This window comes from Drosophila gunungcola, assembly GCF_025200985.1.
Source record: "Drosophila gunungcola strain Sukarami chromosome 2R unlocalized genomic scaffold, Dgunungcola_SK_2 000006F, whole genome shotgun sequence".
NCBI lineage: Eukaryota > Metazoa > Arthropoda > Insecta > Diptera > Drosophilidae > Drosophila > Drosophila gunungcola.
In genome coordinates this window covers 3,429,646-3,449,035 of record NW_026453168.1, presented here as the reverse complement: position 1 = coordinate 3,449,035, position 19,390 = coordinate 3,429,646, and the positions used below count along the sequence as shown (strand labels likewise).

Genomic DNA, 19,390 nt, shown 5'->3' with positions numbered 1-19,390 from the left:
CAATTAAGTTTTATAAACCTTATTTAATTTTACTAATGTTTCGTTCTATTAAATGTGCCAGAAGTAAAAGTTCAGTAGAACTTACACTATTCGTGTGGGTAGTTTAGTTTTTGCATACATTTCGTTAAAGTGCATTTTGCTTATCCCCAAAAGCCGGCAACGATATTGCTCTTCACCACCGATAGTTTGTTTGACATCTCGCCCGCGCCTTGCAGACAGCGACAGCTCTGCACCCGCTGCCGACTATCGCCCATCTCTATTTGCCACGTTCGCTCATGTTCATTCAATTTTACTTGGAGTCGGTAACGTTGAGATCCGCGTCCGTGTGTTCTGCCTTCCAATAGAAAGTCTGGGTGTGAATTTAACAGATTCCAATGTGAAATGCAACTGCATTTGGCCGGCGATCCGTGCGGCGGATATAATGCGCCCGGAATTGCATAAGTTACGGCGGGCGAAAGAGAGTGCACACGGATTTACAGTTATGAAGGGCCGGGCGGCGACGGCAGAGAAAGAAGGAGAAACAGCGGCAGTAGCAACTGCTGCAAAAAAGAAAGAAAACTCGGGCCGCTAATTTTTCTTACATTATTGTGCGCTCGGTGAAAAACAACGTGTTTTTCAATGGTTGATAATACACACGGGCGGCGCACTCGCGTTTACGCACACACCCGCAATAGGCGGCGACGTCGTCCACGCACACATTCACGCAAAGGGGCCTTAAAATCCCGTGGATATGTGTGTGCGTGCATATATAAGCATATTTGTCCGATTGGAAGGCGCGCGTGCTGTTTTTTTTTTTAACTCCTACTTTCCGTGGCGCGCGGAGTGAAGGCCCCGCCCTGTACCGGAAAAGAGGATCCACATAACCTTTCACCTGGCAAACATACGGCACTGATTTCCGCATTTCCATACCAGCACACACTCTCTCACACACACATGCACACGCCCACGCGCTGCTCCACTTTGCCGCTGCCACAAAAACAATTGTCCAATAAGTGGCCCGCATATGTTGCCCTCTCTTCAGCCTTCCCATCTCTATAAAGCAAAAAAAAAAAAAACAGACTTTCTATTGGGGATGTGCAGAATGCAGAATAACCGACGAAATGCAGCGTAGGGCATCCTACGATCTGCATCCGCTAATTGTATTAATTCCAACCAATTGTTTTTCGGCTTTTCCAGCAGACACCCAAGTTATCAAACTGGATTTGGTCAAAGGAGAGTAAACTAGGCCGGATTTTTGGATTTTACAGTACCGTAAGTTGAACAACCTTCGCCTAGGGTTAATTTGCATAGTTTAACATTTTACACAAGTGTTTTGCCAAAAATGGGGAAAAATACGCCCAAGTTAACGGTTCCATGCTTAAAACTGACTACGTCGAGCTTTTCTTTTTCGTTTTTTGGGATCTTTGTATTGAAATTACAAAAACAAGAATCCATCTGATATGTGCATACCAATTTTGTATATTTTTTAAGCTGAACTTTAACGCATTGTTTTTGTGCTTTGTCTTCATTTGTCGACGTCAGCGTCGCTGCAGGCGTCAGATACGAACGTACATATGTATGTGCGATGGTATTTGCTTTGTAGGTATGTTGCTTGTTTTCGTTTTTTTTTTTTACCTGTGCCTTCTCGAAAGGTGCCAACACACATACAACCGTACGCCCGAAGAAAAAGAGCGACACAGAAATGTGCAGGCACACACACACCCATACTATACGCGATCGTTTTGTTGTAGTTGCCGGCTATCATCCGGTTTTATATGGAGCTGCTCCCCTGCTCCGTTAAGTTACCTCGTCAAGCTCTCGCTCTCTCCCTGCCACTCTCCCGCTGTGGTCTCTTCTTTTGACACATTTTTCATGCACACCCACATGGGCGTAGGCGGAAGGGGACTTAAAATGTGAAACTCCTTTCCTAACAGCTAAAGATTCTAGATAGATAATGGCAGACAGTTACTTTTTTATACTTATTAAAATGAATACCAAGATACTACAGATTTTTTGTTGCTAAACAATATTTTACCATAACGAACAGGAAACTTTAACCTTTGAATCGGTACAAATCAATTGTTATACACTAACCAATTTCTATATTTTCATATATTTCAACAACAAAATCTTAGTTGTTTTAACATTCCCTGTTTTAAAATCCCCATTGATAATAATCCTGCTTCCGCCTCTGGGCAGACACGAGCACTCATACAAAGATACTGGCAATAGAGACAACCATATCTTTGTTGTTCTTTCGGTGGAGAGGAAAATGTAGGCTACGAAACTCGTTGGGCATTGGTTTAGAAAACAGCTTTGGTCGAACAAGTGCACGGTCTTCCCCTCCTTCTTTCCTCCGTTGAGCTCTCTCTCTTTTTCGCCTGTCCCCAACCTTTCACCCAGCCAAAATCCAGCTGATATCAGCTTATTTCTGGACCTGCACTTATTGCCACCGTGTATGTGGGTACCCTCGATATCTTGGTGGCGATCGTACGGGCGGAGTCTTATCAGCTAGTTCGGCCGATAGAAATCACTCTGCTCCGGAATCTGCCTGCGTGGCCCACTGCCGCGTCCACTTATCACCAGCGAAATGTGGAGCTGCGGAGCCGGGCACTCATCTCGCCGATCCGGGCACTACGTGGCCTTAGTTTTGTGTTCTGGCGCAGTAAGTCCGTCTAGAAACTGAATCTATTTCGGTTTATCAGCGCTAGAAAATCCATTTGACGCACCCCCTTTGGACACGCACTGTTTACAGTGGCGGCCCGCAAAATAAGGTCTCTCAAATTGGTTCTGCTCTCCAGCAATCTAAAAAAAAATGAAGCCGAAAGAAAGTTCATCTGCTAATAAGTGCGTGATGATGAATTATTTATAAAGCAAATGGATTTGAAAGATTTTAAGTTCTCTTTTTTAAATTGCTTGAAATCGATGGTAAAGTATAGATTCCTTTCAGACACAATAATTCTCTAGAATCGTTTAAACCGTTTAAATCGTTTAGATTCAAAAAAAAAAAAATCTAGACGGCATAGTTTTAAAGTCACGCAGCATATCCAATGAATTATCTTTGTTCTAATATGCTGACTGTAGCAAAGCAGTCACTATTTGTGTACGTAGTTTCTTATCAGCGGGTGGCAGCTACATGCGGGTCTTTAGGGGTCGCACTTATCAACTCACAGTGAGTTTGGTAGGGCTGTGGGCGACTGACAACAGGAAGAGATGAAAACTGAAGCTTAACGGGCTGTATGAAATCCGTGTTTGCCAAAACAATGCTCTTCAACCATTTTCTAAACTGATTGATCGACCGACATTCTAATAATCCCCCCAGAAACTTTCTGACTAATCGCTGGCTTTATCGCCGGCTGATAAACATGGGTCCCCTATGGTGTAATCGTTTTGAGCACTATTTGATAACATATCTCTGATTTTATACTTTCAGTGTACTGTAAACGACTTGGAACGAAAAAGGACTCTTCTCTTTTTTTAAGTAATGCAAGCAGCAGCAGCAGCAGTGATGGAGGAATCTAACAACGGTGAGTTTTTAGAATTAAAAAATTTAAAATGCCAAATACTAATTCAAAATCATCATGCAGCAACTACCATCGAGCAGCAACCCATCGCCCTCATCAATGGCCAAGAGCAGGTGTCCAACGAGCAGCAACCATCCTCGCCCACTTCGGTGGCCACGCCCACTAGCACCACTAGCGGCGGCACTGGCAATGCCACTCCCGCCTTCAGCTACGACGACCTGTTCCCGGCTCTGCCGGCAAACACCTCGGCGCCGTCGCAATCCGGAGCTTCTAGCTCGACTTTGGCCCGTGTGACGAGCTCCCAGAAGACGCAGGTAAGATTGGACAGAGTGTTTAAAGTTTTACGTACAAAGCCTGAAATCTATTAGGTTTTATGTTCATAGTTGGGTGTACATTCATCTTAATCAAATACTAACACTACTGCTATTGATCAACAGGTTTTGCATGTCCCATGCGAGGAGCGCAAGTCCACGGAGTCTGAGAAGTTCGGAGAGGGCGAGTCGAAGCGTATTTGCCAGCAGATCACCAAGGAGACGGGCGCCCAAATCGAGATTGTGAGCGGCAAGAACCAGTCGCTGACGTTCCTGATCAAGGGAAAGCAGAGCGAGCTGCTCGATGCCCGCCGCAAGATCCTGATGGGCTTCTCGACGCAGGCCAGCCGCCAGGTGACCGTTCCGCGAGAGCACTACCGTGTCATCCTCGGCAAGGGTGGCCAGCGGTTGCGTGAACTCGAACGCACCACCTCCACGCGCATCAACATCCCCAGCCAGGGCGATGAGAGCGAGTTCATCACCATCGCCGGCACCAAGGAGGGCATTGCTCAGGCCGAGCAAGAGATCCGCCAGCTGTCCGCCGAGCAGTACAAGAAATTTGCGGATCGCACCACGGTGCCCAAGATCTACCACCCCTTCATCGTGGGCCCCTACAGCGAGAACCTCAACAAGCTGCAGGAGGAGACGGGCGCCAAGATCAACGTGCCGCCACAGCAGGTACAGAAGGATGAGATCATCATCTCTGGCGAGAAGGACGCCGTCGCAGCGGCCAAAGCCAAAGTGGAGGCCATCTACAAGGAGATGGAGAAGAAGTGCTCCACGGTCAGTGTGGAGGTGGCCAAGGCGCAGCACCGCTACGTCATCGGCCCCAAGGGCTCCACCATCGCCGAAATTCTGCAGTTGACCGGTGTGTCCGTGGAGATGCCGCCCAACGACTCCACCTTGGAGACGATCACGCTGCGTGGACCGCAGGTGGCCCTGGGTAATGCCCTGACCGTTGTCTACCAAAAGGCCAACTCGGTCAAGTCGGTGGAGATCAATGCGCCGCACTGGATCCACAAGTACGTGATCGGACGCAAGGGTGCCAACATGAAGCAGCTGGAGGAGAATTGCCCCAATGTGAACGTGAACTGCTTGGAGGATAAGATCAAGTTGGAGGGCGATCCCGAAAACGTGGACAGGGCCGTCTCCTACCTGACCGAGATCATCAGCAACTACGAGGAGAACTTCACGTTCGAAGTGATGACGGTCAATCCCTCGTACTACAAGCACATCATCGGCAAGGCTGGCGCCAATGTGAACCGACTGAAGGATGAGCTGAAGGTGAACATCAACATCGAGGAGCGCGAGGGCCAGAACAACATCCGCATCGAGGGACCCAAGGAGGGTGTGCGGCAGGCGCAGCTTGAATTACAAGAAAAAATCGACAAACTTGAAAACGAAAAATCGAAGGACGTCATCATTGACCGCCGTCTGCACCGTTCCATCATCGGAGCGAAGGGCGAGAAGATTCGTGAGGTGAAGGACCGCTACCGCCAGGTGACGATCACGATACCCACACCGCAGGAGAACACCGACATCGTGAAGCTGCGCGGCCCCAAGGAGGATGTGGACAAGTGCCACAAGGACCTGCTCAAGCTGGTCAAGGAGATCCAAGAATCGTCGCACATCATCGAGGTGCCCATCTTCAAGCAGTTCCACAAATTCGTCATCGGCAAGGGTGGCGCCAATATCAAGAAGATCCGCGACGAGACTCAGACCAAGATCGATCTGCCCGCCGAGGGTGATACCAACGAGGTGATCGTCATCACCGGCAAAAGGAGAACGTGCTGGAGGCCAAGGAACGCATCCAGAAGATCCAGAACGAACTCTCCGACATTGTCACCGAGGAGGTGCAGATCCCGCCCAAGTACTACAACTCGATCATTGGCACTGGCGGCAAGCTCATCTCGTCGATCATGGAGGAGTGCGGTGGCGTGTCCATCAAGTTCCCCAACAGCGACTCCAAGAGCGATAAGGTATGTTTATTACAATTTTCAAAGCAAGAACATTTTTTGAGTAATGGCTTTCACCCATCATCCAGGTCACTATTCGCGGTCCCAAGGACGATGTGGAGAAGGCCAAGGGTCAGCTGCTGGAGCTGGCCAACGAACGGCAGCTGGCTTCCTTTACCGCCGAGGTGCGCGCCAAGCAGCAGCACCACAAGTTCCTGATCGGCAAGAATGGCGCCTCCATTCGCAAGATTCGCGATGCCACCGGTGCCCGCATCATCTTCCCCTCGAACGAGGACACCGACAAGGAGGTGATCACCATCATCGGCAAGGAGGACAGCGTGAAGAAGGCCCGCGAGCAGCTAGAGGCAATTATCAAGGAGTGCGACGAGGTCACCGAGGGCGAGGTGGTCGTCGATCCCAAGCACCACAAGCACTTTGTGGCCAAGCGCGGCTTCATCCTGCACCGCATTTCCGAGGAGTGCGGCGGTGTGATGATCTCCTTCCCCCGTGCCGGCACCAACTCCGACAAGGTGACGATCAAGGGCGCCAAGGACTGCATTGAAGCGGCCCGCCAGCGCATCGAGGAGATTGTCGCCGATCTGGAAGCGCAGACCACCATCGAGGTGGTGATTCCGCAGCGCCAGCATCGCACCATTATGGGCGCCCGGGGCTTCAAGGTACAGCAGGTGACCTCTGAGTTCGATGTGCAGATCAAGTTCCCCGATCGTGATGCCACCGAACCCGTCGAGGGTCTGACCAACGGCGGTAGCGGCGAGAATGGTGGTGAGGAAGGCCAGGAGGGCGAGCAGGAGACGGAAGCAGTTGAGCCGGTGCGTCAGTGCGATGTTATCCGCATTACGGGCAGGATTGAGAAGTGCGAGGCCGCCAAGCAGGCTCTTCTCGATCTCATCCCCATCGAGGAGGAGCTGACGGTGCCTTTCGACCTGCACCGCACCATTATCGGGCCGCGCGGTGCCAATGTGCGCCAATTCATGTCCAAGCACGATGTGCACGTTGAGCTGCCGCCCAGCGAGCTTAAGTCGGATGTGATCAAGGTCTCCGGTACGCCCGCCCACGTGGCCGAAGCCCGCGAGGCGCTGGAGAAGATGATCGAGGACTATGAGGCCGACCGGGCCGATCGTGAACTGCGCTCCTATGTTCTCCAGGTGGACGTAGATACGGAGTACCACTCGAAGCTCATTGGTCGCCATGGCGCTGTGATTAACAAGCTGCGTGCCGATCACGACGTCAACATTTCGCTGCCCAAGCGCGACGATCCCAATCAGCGCATCATCTCCATCACCGGCTACCAGGCCAATGCTGAGGCAGCTCGAGATGCCATTCTGGAGATCGTGGGCGACCTCCAGACCCTCTATCGCGAAGTTATCGAGATCGATACGCGCATCCACTCCCACATCATCGGCCATCGCGGACGCACCATTCGCAAGGTCATCGAGGATTACAAGGTGGGTTTCTCAGAGAGTTTTAAGTTGTATTTAAATCCAATGCATTTATTTAATGTTTATTATTTGTGCTACTTTGTACGCAAAACCAAAGCTAGTTAGCCATTGTAAACTTCTTTCTGACAAGCGCTTTCTCTTTCGCAAACAGGTGGACATCAAGTTCCCCTCTTCTGACGAAGCTCAAAGCAACCCCAATGCCGTGACCATCATTGGCAAGGAGGAGGACGTTGAGAACGCCAAGGAGGTGCTGCTGGGCATGGCCGAGGACTACGAGCGTGACTACTTGGAGAACTTGCCGCCATCGCCGCCGCAGCCGCAGACGGTCGGTGCCTTCCTTTCTGGATCGGGATCTGGATCCGGCGCTGGAGGTGCCAGCGAGAACGGTTTCGTCATGAAGGACGCGCCGTGGGAGAAGCAGAAGCAGGCCAAGAACCTGACTGCGCCCAACACTCAGTCGCAGGAGGATTTCCCGCACTTCGCTGCTGGCGGGGCTCCGGTGGCCACCACGCCCATCACATCCGTGTGGGGCCCCAAAAACTAAGTGTATCGGGCCGAGTGTCCCGATCGCCAGCAGTAGCAGCAGCAATACTACACGTCGGGGTGCGCCGGGGATCGGAGCTGGAGATGGAGGGAATGGAGCTGGAACTGGAACTGGAACTGCAAAAGGAAATGGAAATGGAACTGGATAATCGGGCAGTGAGCGGCAGAGCAGCGGCCGAGCAGCGGCAGTCGTGCGGACGTCTCTTTAGTCGAAAACTAGTGTCAAAAAAAAAAACATAAGAAAACGGTATAGGTTGTCTCCCAGGAGCTTTTCTACAACGCAAATTGTGCAGGTTAATTGAAAACAAGAATGACAAAACAAGCAACTATTTTTGTATGATTTGATACAGGATCAATCAGCACACACACATATATACAAATACCCCAACTCACATACAACGACACTTACACGCTCACACACATGAAATTGCATTTATACAACATATATAGAGAATACGAGAATCAAAACAGACAACTGACTCACGCCCCCAGTTCCGTTCCCCGATGTGTTGGCTAAACCCCGGCCACTTTATACATACAACACTTAATTGCCAATTTCTTTTTATATAACCATTCTTCATTGCAACACACATAATATTCTAATTAGTTGAAGCTCCCTAAAAGTAAGCAGAAAGTTCAGCAAAATGGTTTGTTAATTGAATTGAAACTGACTAGCGAAACGCGTTCAAGAACGAAAGTAATTGTAAGCATAAAATGTTAATTATTTACATTTACCCTCGCTCCTCCCAAACTAATTTGTATCTCTCGTTTTTTTGGATTATACCATACTCAGATCTTTCGTTTTCGGAATTTCCATTTCCCTTTTTCCCAATTAAGTGATTATTATGATTTATGCGAAAGTAAATGTTAAATGAACGTTGATTGTATTGTAAAAACGAAAAACGTTTCTTACGTTGCGGGGCAAGAATGGAAGTGAAGATAGCGATTTATTTGAACAGCAAATATACACCTTACTTATACAATAATTTACCACCCTTTCCGCACGTCTGCTCCTGCTCCCAAATCCTCCAGCGTTGTCCTTTACACACAGCCATGATACCGAGCCCAAACACACAAAAACACACCACACACACACCAACCCTATTCACATTTCAAAATGAGTACCAACATTTTAATTTTGTGCAATCCCCTTGATTTATATTAAATTGTTTTCGACTTATGTTTTCCACTTAACTAACTTCGTATGCGACGCGGTGTGGATTGTCTAAAAAAAAAAAAAAAAAAACGTGGAACTCTTCCAGTACTTTGTACGAGTATCGGGTGTTGGTTTTTTCAGTTTTCTCGACTCTGCACCGCGCAATATCTGACAGTTGAAACACAAAGTATGAGAAAAATTTTTAATTTTTTACTATTACTATTCAATAAAAACAAAAAAAACCATATAAAATCAATAAAAAGCGTAAACAAATCGTATCTTTTTTTCGCCCTGTTTATTTCTTATGTTTCACTTTTGTTTTGAATTTGGATTGCTTCTGTTTCAAAAAATATGATAACACCAAGAATAACAGACCTGATATTGTAAATTTTTAAAAATATACATACATATTTACAACAACTGCATTAGTAATTCTAAGAACGTAGAGAATACAAACGATATAAAATGTATATATTTTCCTATATTAACAGACAAAATCAAATGTACGAGACGAAGGCCAAGAGGCATTTTCTGGCTGCAAAGCAAGATATTTTCACTCACGATTCGATTTTTACTATAATTTTCAAACCAGATATAGCAGATACAACCGTATGTCTTATTTCTTTTGAAATACAAAAGTTTTAAACCGAAACATTAATGTTTAAATTAAAGCGCGATCTGGCAGCTCTGGCAAGTGGTGGTACACTTGTTTCTTTAACCCAGCGGCAACAAGTAGGGTTGCGAAACTATCGATAAGTAGGGGGAGTGGTGACTAGCTTTAATTCGAGAATTGTTTATTATTTATTCGAAATCTTACTACTTTTTATAATTGTTTCCAATTACTTTTATAAAGTTATTTTCTCAACTTTTATAGTTCGAAGTGAGCTAGGGATGAAACTTACAGTCGAAAGCTCTTATCGATAGTGGCATCTCCACGATTTACTTAAGCTGGCATCGATAGCTCAAAAGGGAAACAAAAATTTATTTTCAACTTAAAATTTTTGCGACAAGTGCTTGCAGTTCGCTTGGAATTAATTCAAAAAATTGCCGCTGACTTCAGGAGACATCGCCGCAATGGAGGACCGTAAGTGTGTGGCAAATGCAGCCAGTGCATTCCGTGCAATTTACATGCCGCTGCACATGTTTCGTGGGTTTCTTGTGACCAGGCTATATTGGGACACTTAACAATTAGGGACTATTATCGTAGGACGCTGATTCAGCGGATTTGCATATAGTTTTTGGGGGGGTCTAGAATAAACAATGAGTTGGCCTTGGAACCGCTGGAATCGGCGGATGAGTCATGTTTCTGATTTGGGTAGGGTGAAAGGCTTTCCAAACGCTCGAAAATTCGTGGGAGTCGTTCGACATGTCGTGAATGGGAATATATTTAGAAGATGGGGTAGGCAGATTGTGGCCTTTGAGACGCTGGTGTAAACAATGCATTTTCTTCTGACGCCCCTGCATACGTGGCTGCAAGAAGCGCAATTTCCGATAATACGCGTATCACCCAGAAACGCCTCCTGCAACCGGGTTTTATCACCATATTGAGGTCTTAATTGTCCGGAGTTCTGTTTCCATACTGAACCGCTCAATAATTGGACATCGTTGCCACTTGTTGAGCGTTCGATTGAATTGGTGGGCCTGCCACAACAACATCTTGCAGAAAACCAGACCCAACTCTCACATACATACATACATATATTAGTAATATAGGGCCTATCAATGTGGCACAGTTGCTTTGTGTACGTACAGTAGATAATCGGTCGGAGGAAACTGTGGAAAATTCAGACAAAAACATCACTCGCAATTATCATTTGGCAATAAGCTCAAATTATAAAGTTCATACTTTTCATAAGCAAACCATTGCATTTATGTACAGTAAGCATTAGATAAGATAAACTGCAAAATGTTTTCAGCTCTTATCTCACCAGTATTTTATGGTTTATTGCTCTCTCGCAAAACAAATTTAATCATAATCCAATTGGGAAATAATTCAAAAATAATTCTTATTGGTAAAATACAGTGTTTTTATTTAGTAAATTTTTTTTTTTTGCTAGCAGGTTTTATTACATTTAATTCCTAATTGATTTAAATATTAATACTACTGACAGTATATAAAGTATTAGTTATTGTATAAAATGCCGGAGTTCTACTGATTGCAAACGTCAGAGTTTATCAAAGTATTTTTGTAGCCCTTGACTATAGGTAGATAAAATGATAATTGTGGCTGGCTTCGATTAATTGGATTTCTATCTATAGCTTCCTATCAAATTATCCAGGAATACATACATAGGTTATATGAATGTAAAGAATAAATCATTAGCTTAGGAAGTATAAAAACGATTTTATATTTTACAAAGAAAAGAAAATATGAAAAAAAACATTTTATAAAAGACTGTATCTCTTAGTAAATACGTACTGTAGTTGGTAGTTGGTGCTGCTGGCTGTAAATGCCCCTTTTGTTTTGCGCTCTTTTTGCGCCGTTCCTCGTCTTTCGTGCTGACACGAATCATCAGCAAGCGGAGCCAAATAGCCAAGCAATCCACAGCTACCAATTTCTAAGCCGAGATCGAGTCAGTTGGCTTTTGGCTGTAGAAGAGCGTGGAAGCAGGCCCAGAACCGAAACAGAAACAGAAACTTGAAAAAATAATAACGAGGAAAAACCAGCTGCGATCGCATGGGGAGAAGGGGAATTTATGTGGAACTCGGCGGGGCCAGAACTGAAAGCTCAGCAAAGAAGCACCACCAAAGTGGCTATAAGCAGGGCGAGAAAAATGTGCCCAGAACTGACCGTGGAAACGTGATACCCGCTTAGGATTGGGCCAAGACCGCATGCTCCTCCTGAGGCCAGCTGCCACGTTAAAAAATAGAAAGTGATTTTTGTGCTGCTGCCGCTGCTGCTGCTGCCGCTGCTGCTGCTGCCAAAGATGAAACAAACCGCCGACACTGCCGCAGAATGAGCGAATCGGAACCCAATAGCCTGGATTTTATTGAGGACTCTTACCTGCCAGGCATCGATGATCTCACCAGCACACCTTCGCTGGATCTGGAAGCGCATGATGCCACCATAGATTGGTACGACGATGGGCAGGAGGAGAGTGAAGCCGAGCTGTATCTGCGTAATCTGACTCTGGATCAGATCTTCTACGATGTGGATTCGGACTACACCAACAGTCTGGAGCTGCAGGCAGTGGAGGCCGAGTTCATTGGCGCCAAGTTGGCCAACCAGGCACCCAGTTCCTCGATGGCCAAACGCTTCCGCCTGAAGTTCTTTGCCAAGCGAACCATGCGCGACGTTAAGGTCACGTTCATAGACTTCTCCAAACCGTATCTGGCCAAGATATCGAATAGTGATAACTACAAGAGATTTCTCAACATTGGGCATAGAAGTAGAGGTACCAGTTATGGGTTTTTTTTTCGGGGTTTAGTTTCACGGGGCTTTGTTCTGGGTCTTTCACACATCTCCCTTTCCACTGTGAACCATGACTAACCCGACTAACTTCTCTATGTCTCTCTATCTCTTTTGGCTGCCCTTTCGCCTCGACAGTTTGTGAGTATTAACCAAAGCCCAGATCTAACCAATTAACCAAACTCATGTCTTTGCAAATTGTACATAAACAAACCGAATTCGGTGTACTCAGCCTATGACAAAGTCTTTGAGGAAGTTGCTTTCAAAGGAGGTACATAAACAACACTGCCCGCAGACAACATTCAAATTAAGCTACAGTCCGTCCCCCCTTAACAGCACCCAATTTTTGAATTGCTTTGAAATGCTTATACTTAATGATTCCCTTTCGTGTCCAGATAATACAGCCAACCTTTCGGATCCAGCATCTCCAGCAGCTTCTGTGGCATCCGCAGAAATTGCCGCCGAGTTTGCTGCGCTTTCCGTGGAGGAGAAGGAACAGCGTCGGGCAGAGTGGAGTCAGGTAAGGACATACATTTAATGGCGAACACAAAGCTCAAGTTATTAACCAAAGAGAGTGAAAAAATGTGGTCAGTTCTTTATCTGCTTACCCTATTTGCTTAGTTGTTCATTTGTTCTACTGCTTCATTCTAGCACTCTGGTTCATTTGTAGACTAACTTAGTTAGTTCATTTTGCTCATGAGTTCACTGTGTTGATTAGCTGGTTTTAACTGGTCAACTGATACAAAAAAACTTTTAAGCATTTGAGTAAGTGACCAATTGAGTAAAATGAGCTTTCGAATACTTTTGTAGTTCACTTTGCTCAGTAGTTCATTTCAGTCATTTGATTCAAGAAAGAATTAAGCATTTGAATAAGTGAATAAAGTTAGTTAACTGAAGGTTTTTTCAGGAGTTTTTTCAGTTAACAAACCTTTATACCTATGTAATAATAATTGTTCTAATTTTCTAATTTTCTAGGAGCTAGCCCGCGTTGAGGAGGAGATCAATACGCTGCGCACCGTTCTCGCCTCGAAGACGCGTCACGCCTCCGATCTCAAGCGCAAACTGGGCATAACCGTCTGGAAGGAGGTGACGGATGATATGAACCAGGGCATTAAGAACCTCAAAGAGACCACTGTGTAAGTCGAAAAACCGGGGGCAAAACTGCTACGTAATTAATCCGACTATAGCCAGGTTTAATTTCTAACCATGCTTTTTGTTTCAAACTCATGTTATAACGCTGAAACTGAAACATGTATTTATTATTAGTTACCAATCGGTGGAGCAGAGCGTGGGCACGTTTACTAAAGCCGTGCACGAGGCACCCCTGTAAGTAACTGGGTTGAGGTTGGCCTTTATTGGGGCACTCCTGGAGTCCCTGGACTAACGCCGTGTTTCACGCTTCTCCTTCCTAACACAATAACCTACTCTACTGCCTGTTTGTAACTAAAGCACATTTGTTTACCCACTTTATGTATAACGATAATTTGCACCTGAATGAGTAACTAATGCTGTGCCATCTCCTCTGTAGATACCAACGCACGGAGTCTGTGCTGAAGTCGACGGGCGAGAAGACCGCCTCGGTGTTTGGCAGCATCACCAGTGGCATTTCGTCGAAATTGTCGCAAATGAAAAACTCCGAGTCGATGCGTTCTATCGAGGCTTCGGTGGGCTCTGCCTACGAGAACGTTAAAGTAAGCTATGAACACAACAATTTTATGTGCCAATCTCATGCGGTAACTACTATTTTATTATATATCTGTCTTACACATCTCTCATACTGTTGCGATTCGTTTTGGTTCCCGTCTAACCGACCCCATACACTAACCACACACACATCTTTCACACATGCTCACCCACTCTGTACTCACTCTGAATTGGGCTCCTTCGGTTGATTTGCTTGCTTACACAACGATCTCCTTGCGAGAGTGCCACTGTTGCCCATCTACTACAATCTGTTCGGTTCTCTGTTCCATTGTAGACCAAGGTGACATCCCGGTCGGGCTCGGTTTCCAGTTTCCCAGACGCCATGGACGAGCACAACACATCCTCGGGCCTGAACTCACCCACAGACTCACTCACTAAATAGATTTCGGGCCAAGACCGAAGCTACAGCTACTAAGCGCGTCGATAGCGTGGAGCAAACCTATGATACACAAACAACAGACCCACGCACCCCACTCTAATAACTTATTTAAACTAATGCGATTTGTCGTGTCTGCGCACTAACAACTGGATCAGAACTTAACTACAGATCATGTGTAATTGTGTAGTCGTTACGGTATATATAATAACTTGAATTAACTAAAATCTGTGCGTCATATTTGGCCAAAGGGAGTGCACATTATTTGCATCTATTTGTATTTGCGTGTGAGACACCATCGAACTGCATGATTGTTTGTTAAACTTTAAGCCAGGGAGGAGGGTAGATCGAAGGGCTTGCTGCATTCATTTATATAACTATCAGTTCTAAGTGTACGTTTAGAGACTTAACCATATTGGGTGTCCACAAATCGTCATTCCCAAGTGTTTCCAATAATTAGTAAAAACTTTAGCTTAAAAAAAGCATTGCAGTTATATATTTTATTTTTCATTTGTATTTTATTTTTCTCTAGGCGTTGAGTTCCGTAGTTAGATGGCGGTCCCGATCCCGATAAAATACCGATTCCAAATTAATTTAGTACTTTTATTCGAATTGCGATCAGAGCTTGCGTGCAAAATATTGAAAATTCATTGGTAATTTTAAGAGGGTAGAACCCATACTGCTAACGAGAGAGAAAAGTCGCACCCGATTTGTTGCTAATGCTGATCTAAGATTTGCTATATGTGTATGAAATCTTTGAATAAATGCAAAATTTTTTGCCCCATTAAAATGTACTTTACGGTGTTTACTTATTATTTATAATTGCGGGAAAATAAACCGAGGAATTAAAAAAAAATATTTATAATACAATTTAAAATATAAATTTATTAAATAAATTGTTACTTAATATTCAAAACTGTCTTGTTTATTAATCAAGAATCTTAATAAAAGAAAATTCAAAGTGTCTAGCTATTTTAAAAACCCATTATGCTCAGAAAGTTAATTTTTAGCGGACTACTTATATACTTTGAAAATCCCGCCAAAAACTTTGTTAGCCTGACAACTCTGCCAAAAACCAGGGATAAACTATAAACAGCTGATTCTGCCTTAACTGGGTGGCAACGCCGCATTTGCATATTCCCCAATTTTTTTCTGCAACCCATAAGAAAATCTTTGAAAATGACGAATTTTAAATGAAAACAGCGACCAAAGAGAGCGCATCGTGATGCCGGAGACTTAATAAACCGCTCCGAAATAAAGTGCAATTAAAATACATAGTTTTATACAACGGAAACCGGCTGGCGAGCGGAAGAAAGAATAACCATCCACTCCACCAGCATTGTTCTAAATGACGAAAAGTTTATTACTCATTAAAGCAAAAGCATTTGTGTGCCTAGTTAGTTAATTAATCAAAGTCGGACGATGAACTTGACGTACTTGTTCGTGCTCATTTGGCTGGCCTTCCTCATTAGCAGCGGTGTGCTGCTTTTCTCGCGCGGATTCCTGCTGGCCCGTGTCTCAAAAACTGAGACGAGCACCTGCCGCCGATTGTCCACTAATCCCAATGCTGTGAGTTATAGACCAGGCTATAAACAATCAGTTAATACATTTATTCCCAAACAGGAGTACGTCCTCACCGATGAGGTTGTGAACGAGATTTTCAAGGATGTCAACGCCTCCTCCAATCTGTGTCTTCCGCAAAAATCGAAGGTCATTGTCCTGGTTGTGGATGCCCTGAAATACGAATTTGGCCTATACAAAGAGAACGTCAACGATCCTCTGCCCTATGAAAACAAATTGGTTGTGCTGCAGGAGCTGCTGAGGGAGAGCCCCGATCACGCTCGGTTGATGAGATTTAGGGCGGATCCGCCCACCACCACGTTGCAGCGTCTGAAGGGACTCACCACCGGCAGCCTGCCCACTTTTATAGACATCGGCTCCAACTTTGCCTCGCCGGAGATCAACGAGGACAATGTCATCGACCAAATTGTCAAGAGCGACCTGCCGCTGGTCTTCCTGGGCGATAGCACCTGGACGGATCTGTATCCGCGCCGCTTCAAGCGCTCCTACTCCTATCCCAGCTTCGATATATTCGATCTGGACAGCGTGGACAATCAGATACTGAAGCACCTGCCCAAGGAGCTGGCCAGCGATGACTGGCAGGTGCTGGTGGCCCACTTCCTGGGCGTGGATCACTGTGGACACAAGCACGGACCCATGCACGAGGAAATGGCGCGCAAACTGGGCGAGATGAACGAGGTGATAAGGTAGGGGAGCGTTTAGATTTATTACTTTCAGCAATAATCGTATCTATTGGTACATTTAGAGACGTGGTGGCGGCCATGGACAATGACACCACGCTGTTGGTAATGGGCGACCATGGCATGACGGCTTCCGGAGATCATGGCGGCGACACCGATGACGAAACCAATGCTCTGCTGTTTGCCTACTCCAAGCAGCACAGATTCTATGGCAATGATTCGGGCTCAGATAGCGAAATGCTGCAGCAGGTGAGATAAGACAAGGTGTAATCTCTGGTCACGTCACGTCACGGTGATAACCAACGATATTTGTTTTTCCAGATTGATCTGGTGCCCACACTGGCGACCATACTCGGCGTACCGATACCCTACTCGAATCTGGGCCTGGTCAATTTCAACATTGTGCCCGATTTGCAAGTGCCGCACTTGAACAAGTTCCAGACCCTGCTGCTGCACTCCTGGCAGAATGCCCAGCAAATCTATCGCTACTTCTTCCAATATGCTTTGGAGAACAAGCGCACGTTTAATGTGGAGCAAATGGACCGACTGGAGACGGAGTTCATACTGCTCACCCACCGAGTACAGACCGTTTACAACGAGGTGGCCTACAAGTCCTTTGTAAGGGATCTGAATACAAATCTGCGCGACATTCTTGGCACCTGCCGAGAGATCTGGGTGAGGTTCGATCCCACGCAGATGTCGCAGGGCCTCCTCTTTAGCTTCCTGCCCTTGTTCTTCATCTTCCTGCTGGTGAACAACTCGCGACCGGCGGACTATGCGCACATCTTCAAGGCCAAGGAGGTCTTCTACACGTACCTCATTAACTTGGCCGCTGGTGTCTTTGGCTACCGCTACTACAAGACTTTCTCCTTCAAGACCGAGGAACATGGAGTGATCTTCTTTACGGCCCTGTCAAGTGCCGTCATCCTGGCATTCCACACGCTGCGCCACTGGACCAACATTGCCACCAACTGGTCGGCCGTTAGGCGCTTTGGGCACATGCCCACGCGTCTGCTGCTTTTTGCCTCCATGGCTGTGTTCTTCTCGAACAGCTTCGTCATCCAGGAGGCCAAGATCTTGTCGTACCTCTTGGCGGCATCCATTCTCCTGCTATCGCACGAACTGCTGCGTCTGAGTGCCCGCTTGGATTTCAGGACCAAATTCAAGGCCTCCCAGTTCCTGCGCTCCACCGCTTTAAGATTGATCCTGGCCAGCATTTTGGCGATATGCCTGATACGCTTTGCCTACACGCTGTTCCGTTGCCGCGAGGAGCAGGGCAATTGCTCGGACTTCGCCAACAGCGGTGGTGCAGGATTCTCGATCAAGAAACCGGGCACCGGCAAGACCTACATCCTGGCCGTGGTTGTTCTCGTGGTGTACACCACACTGACTCGCTTGTATCTCCGTTCCTGCGGCAACCTGACTGGCAACTCGCCAAACGTATTGCTGGCTCGTTATGGACCCACGGTGGCCTCCATTTGCGCCGGCGGCCATGTGCTGCTCGCCAACAGCGCCATCAAGAACATACAACGCACCCACATCGATGCCATGGCTCTGGTCATCTACGCCCTACTACTGGTGCAGATCATAGTGGTTTCTTGGGCTCCGCTGATGACCTTCGTGCTGCCCCCCAGAAGTGCTCACACTGTGACCATCAACGGCAGCGAGAGCATTGTGCCGGAAATCTTCCGGAAGATGAAGCGAATGTACGAGGGCGATGACGATGAGCGGCGCAATCAGATCCCGGTGGTATACGGCTTGGCCACTGTCTACTCCTCCATTGTCATTGCCTTTGGCGTCTTCCTGGCCTTGGTGATGATCGTCCTCCTGGAACCGCGTGCTTCAATTGGTTTGATTGTTTGCGTGGCCGTGGGAGCCATTCTGCTGAGTGTGCATGGCATACTACGTTACCGCACTGCCAGTAGTTTTGGTAAGTAATTGATTTTGGAGTACCTTTTAATTAAGGTATTAATACAGAACATTTCCTTTCAGAGAGCTGCGTGCAGCCCACTTTTACGGCCCTGGTTGGCTGGTTCCTGTTGGCCCATTTCTGCTTTTTTGCCACCTCGCATCAGACGACGCTGTCGCAGATTGAGTGGCGAGCCGCCTTTGTGGGTCGCACCACTGGCATCGGGCAGTCGAATCTTATATCCGGCTCTCTGGTGATCCTAAACACCTTTTGCGGACCCATTTTCTTCTTCTGCATGTACTCCCTGCTTAGTACGGAGACTTTCTCGCTGTTTGCCCTGTTTCCCAACCTCATCCGGAGCTGCAGAAGTGGCGGGAAAGCGGATGCGAGCACCTCCATGTCGGATTTGGCCAACGAGGCGGTTGGCTTTGATATGACAAGGGGTGAGCTGACTTTGTACGAGTACGAGGATGTATTCCTGGGAGCTGGATTCAAGCTGGCCACACAGTTCTTTATGCTGCAGGGACTCAAGGTAAGCCATGGGATACATTTAATTTCCCTACTCTATATAATGACTAACTCTACCCTTTTAGATATTCTGTGCCATGATGGCCTGCACCATTCACTGTCGCCATTTAATGGTTTGGAAGATCTTTGCGCCGCGTTTCATCTACGAGGCCCTCGCCACGTTCGTCAGCCTGCCCGCCTTGATTGTGGGCTATCTGCTGGTGCTCCGCATCCATCGCGCTGTGGACACCCTCATCAAGCGCATCAACAAGACCAAGGTCCACTAGTCGTCTCAG

The 19,390-nt window shown here is 46.6% G+C and overlaps 3 protein-coding genes across 13 annotated transcripts; all 3 read left to right on the top strand.

Moving 5' to 3' along the window:
- The first annotated feature begins 220 nt into the window (after nucleotides 1-220).
- On the top strand, nucleotides 221-9,206 carry LOC128254548 (vigilin). Its single transcript, XM_052983684.1, is given in 8 exon segments — nucleotides 221-302; nucleotides 1,177-1,251; nucleotides 3,413-3,506; nucleotides 3,567-3,817; nucleotides 3,941-5,588; nucleotides 5,591-5,793; nucleotides 5,859-7,235; nucleotides 7,381-9,206. Coding segments are annotated over 6 exon segments (3,915 nt in total). The 5' UTR covers nucleotides 221-302; nucleotides 1,177-1,251; nucleotides 3,413-3,463; the 3' UTR covers nucleotides 7,774-9,206.
- A 645-nt stretch (nucleotides 9,207-9,851) lies between these two features.
- On the top strand, nucleotides 9,852-15,211 carry LOC128254569 (tumor protein D52). Of its 11 annotated transcripts, none has more exons than XM_052983720.1 (6): nucleotides 9,852-10,012; nucleotides 12,733-12,857; nucleotides 13,313-13,473; nucleotides 13,604-13,663; nucleotides 13,866-14,070; nucleotides 14,316-14,720. In XM_052983720.1, exons 1-6 carry the CDS (start codon nucleotides 10,003-10,005, stop codon nucleotides 14,421-14,423), a joined length of 669 nt encoding a protein of 222 aa, XP_052839680.1. In that variant the 5' UTR covers nucleotides 9,852-10,002; the 3' UTR covers nucleotides 14,424-14,720. The 11 variants fall into 11 exon arrangements, with proteins under 11 accessions (XP_052839680.1, XP_052839684.1, XP_052839682.1 ...); XM_052983724.1 differs by lacking the exon at nucleotides 14,316-14,720 and adding an exon at nucleotides 14,950-15,211 and having other exon boundaries at nucleotides 9,853-10,012; nucleotides 13,866-14,028; XM_052983722.1 differs by having other exon boundaries at nucleotides 9,853-10,012; nucleotides 13,866-14,028.
- Nucleotides 15,212-15,559: 348 nt separating this feature from the next.
- On the top strand, nucleotides 15,560-19,381 carry LOC128254549 (GPI ethanolamine phosphate transferase 3). The gene is made up of 6 exons (XM_052983685.1): nucleotides 15,560-15,986; nucleotides 16,041-16,684; nucleotides 16,744-16,927; nucleotides 17,000-18,608; nucleotides 18,671-19,119; nucleotides 19,181-19,381. Exons 1-6 carry the CDS (start codon nucleotides 15,840-15,842, stop codon nucleotides 19,379-19,381), a joined length of 3,234 nt encoding a protein of 1,077 aa, XP_052839645.1. The 5' UTR covers nucleotides 15,560-15,839.
- The last annotated feature ends 9 nt before the right edge of the window (nucleotides 19,382-19,390 follow it).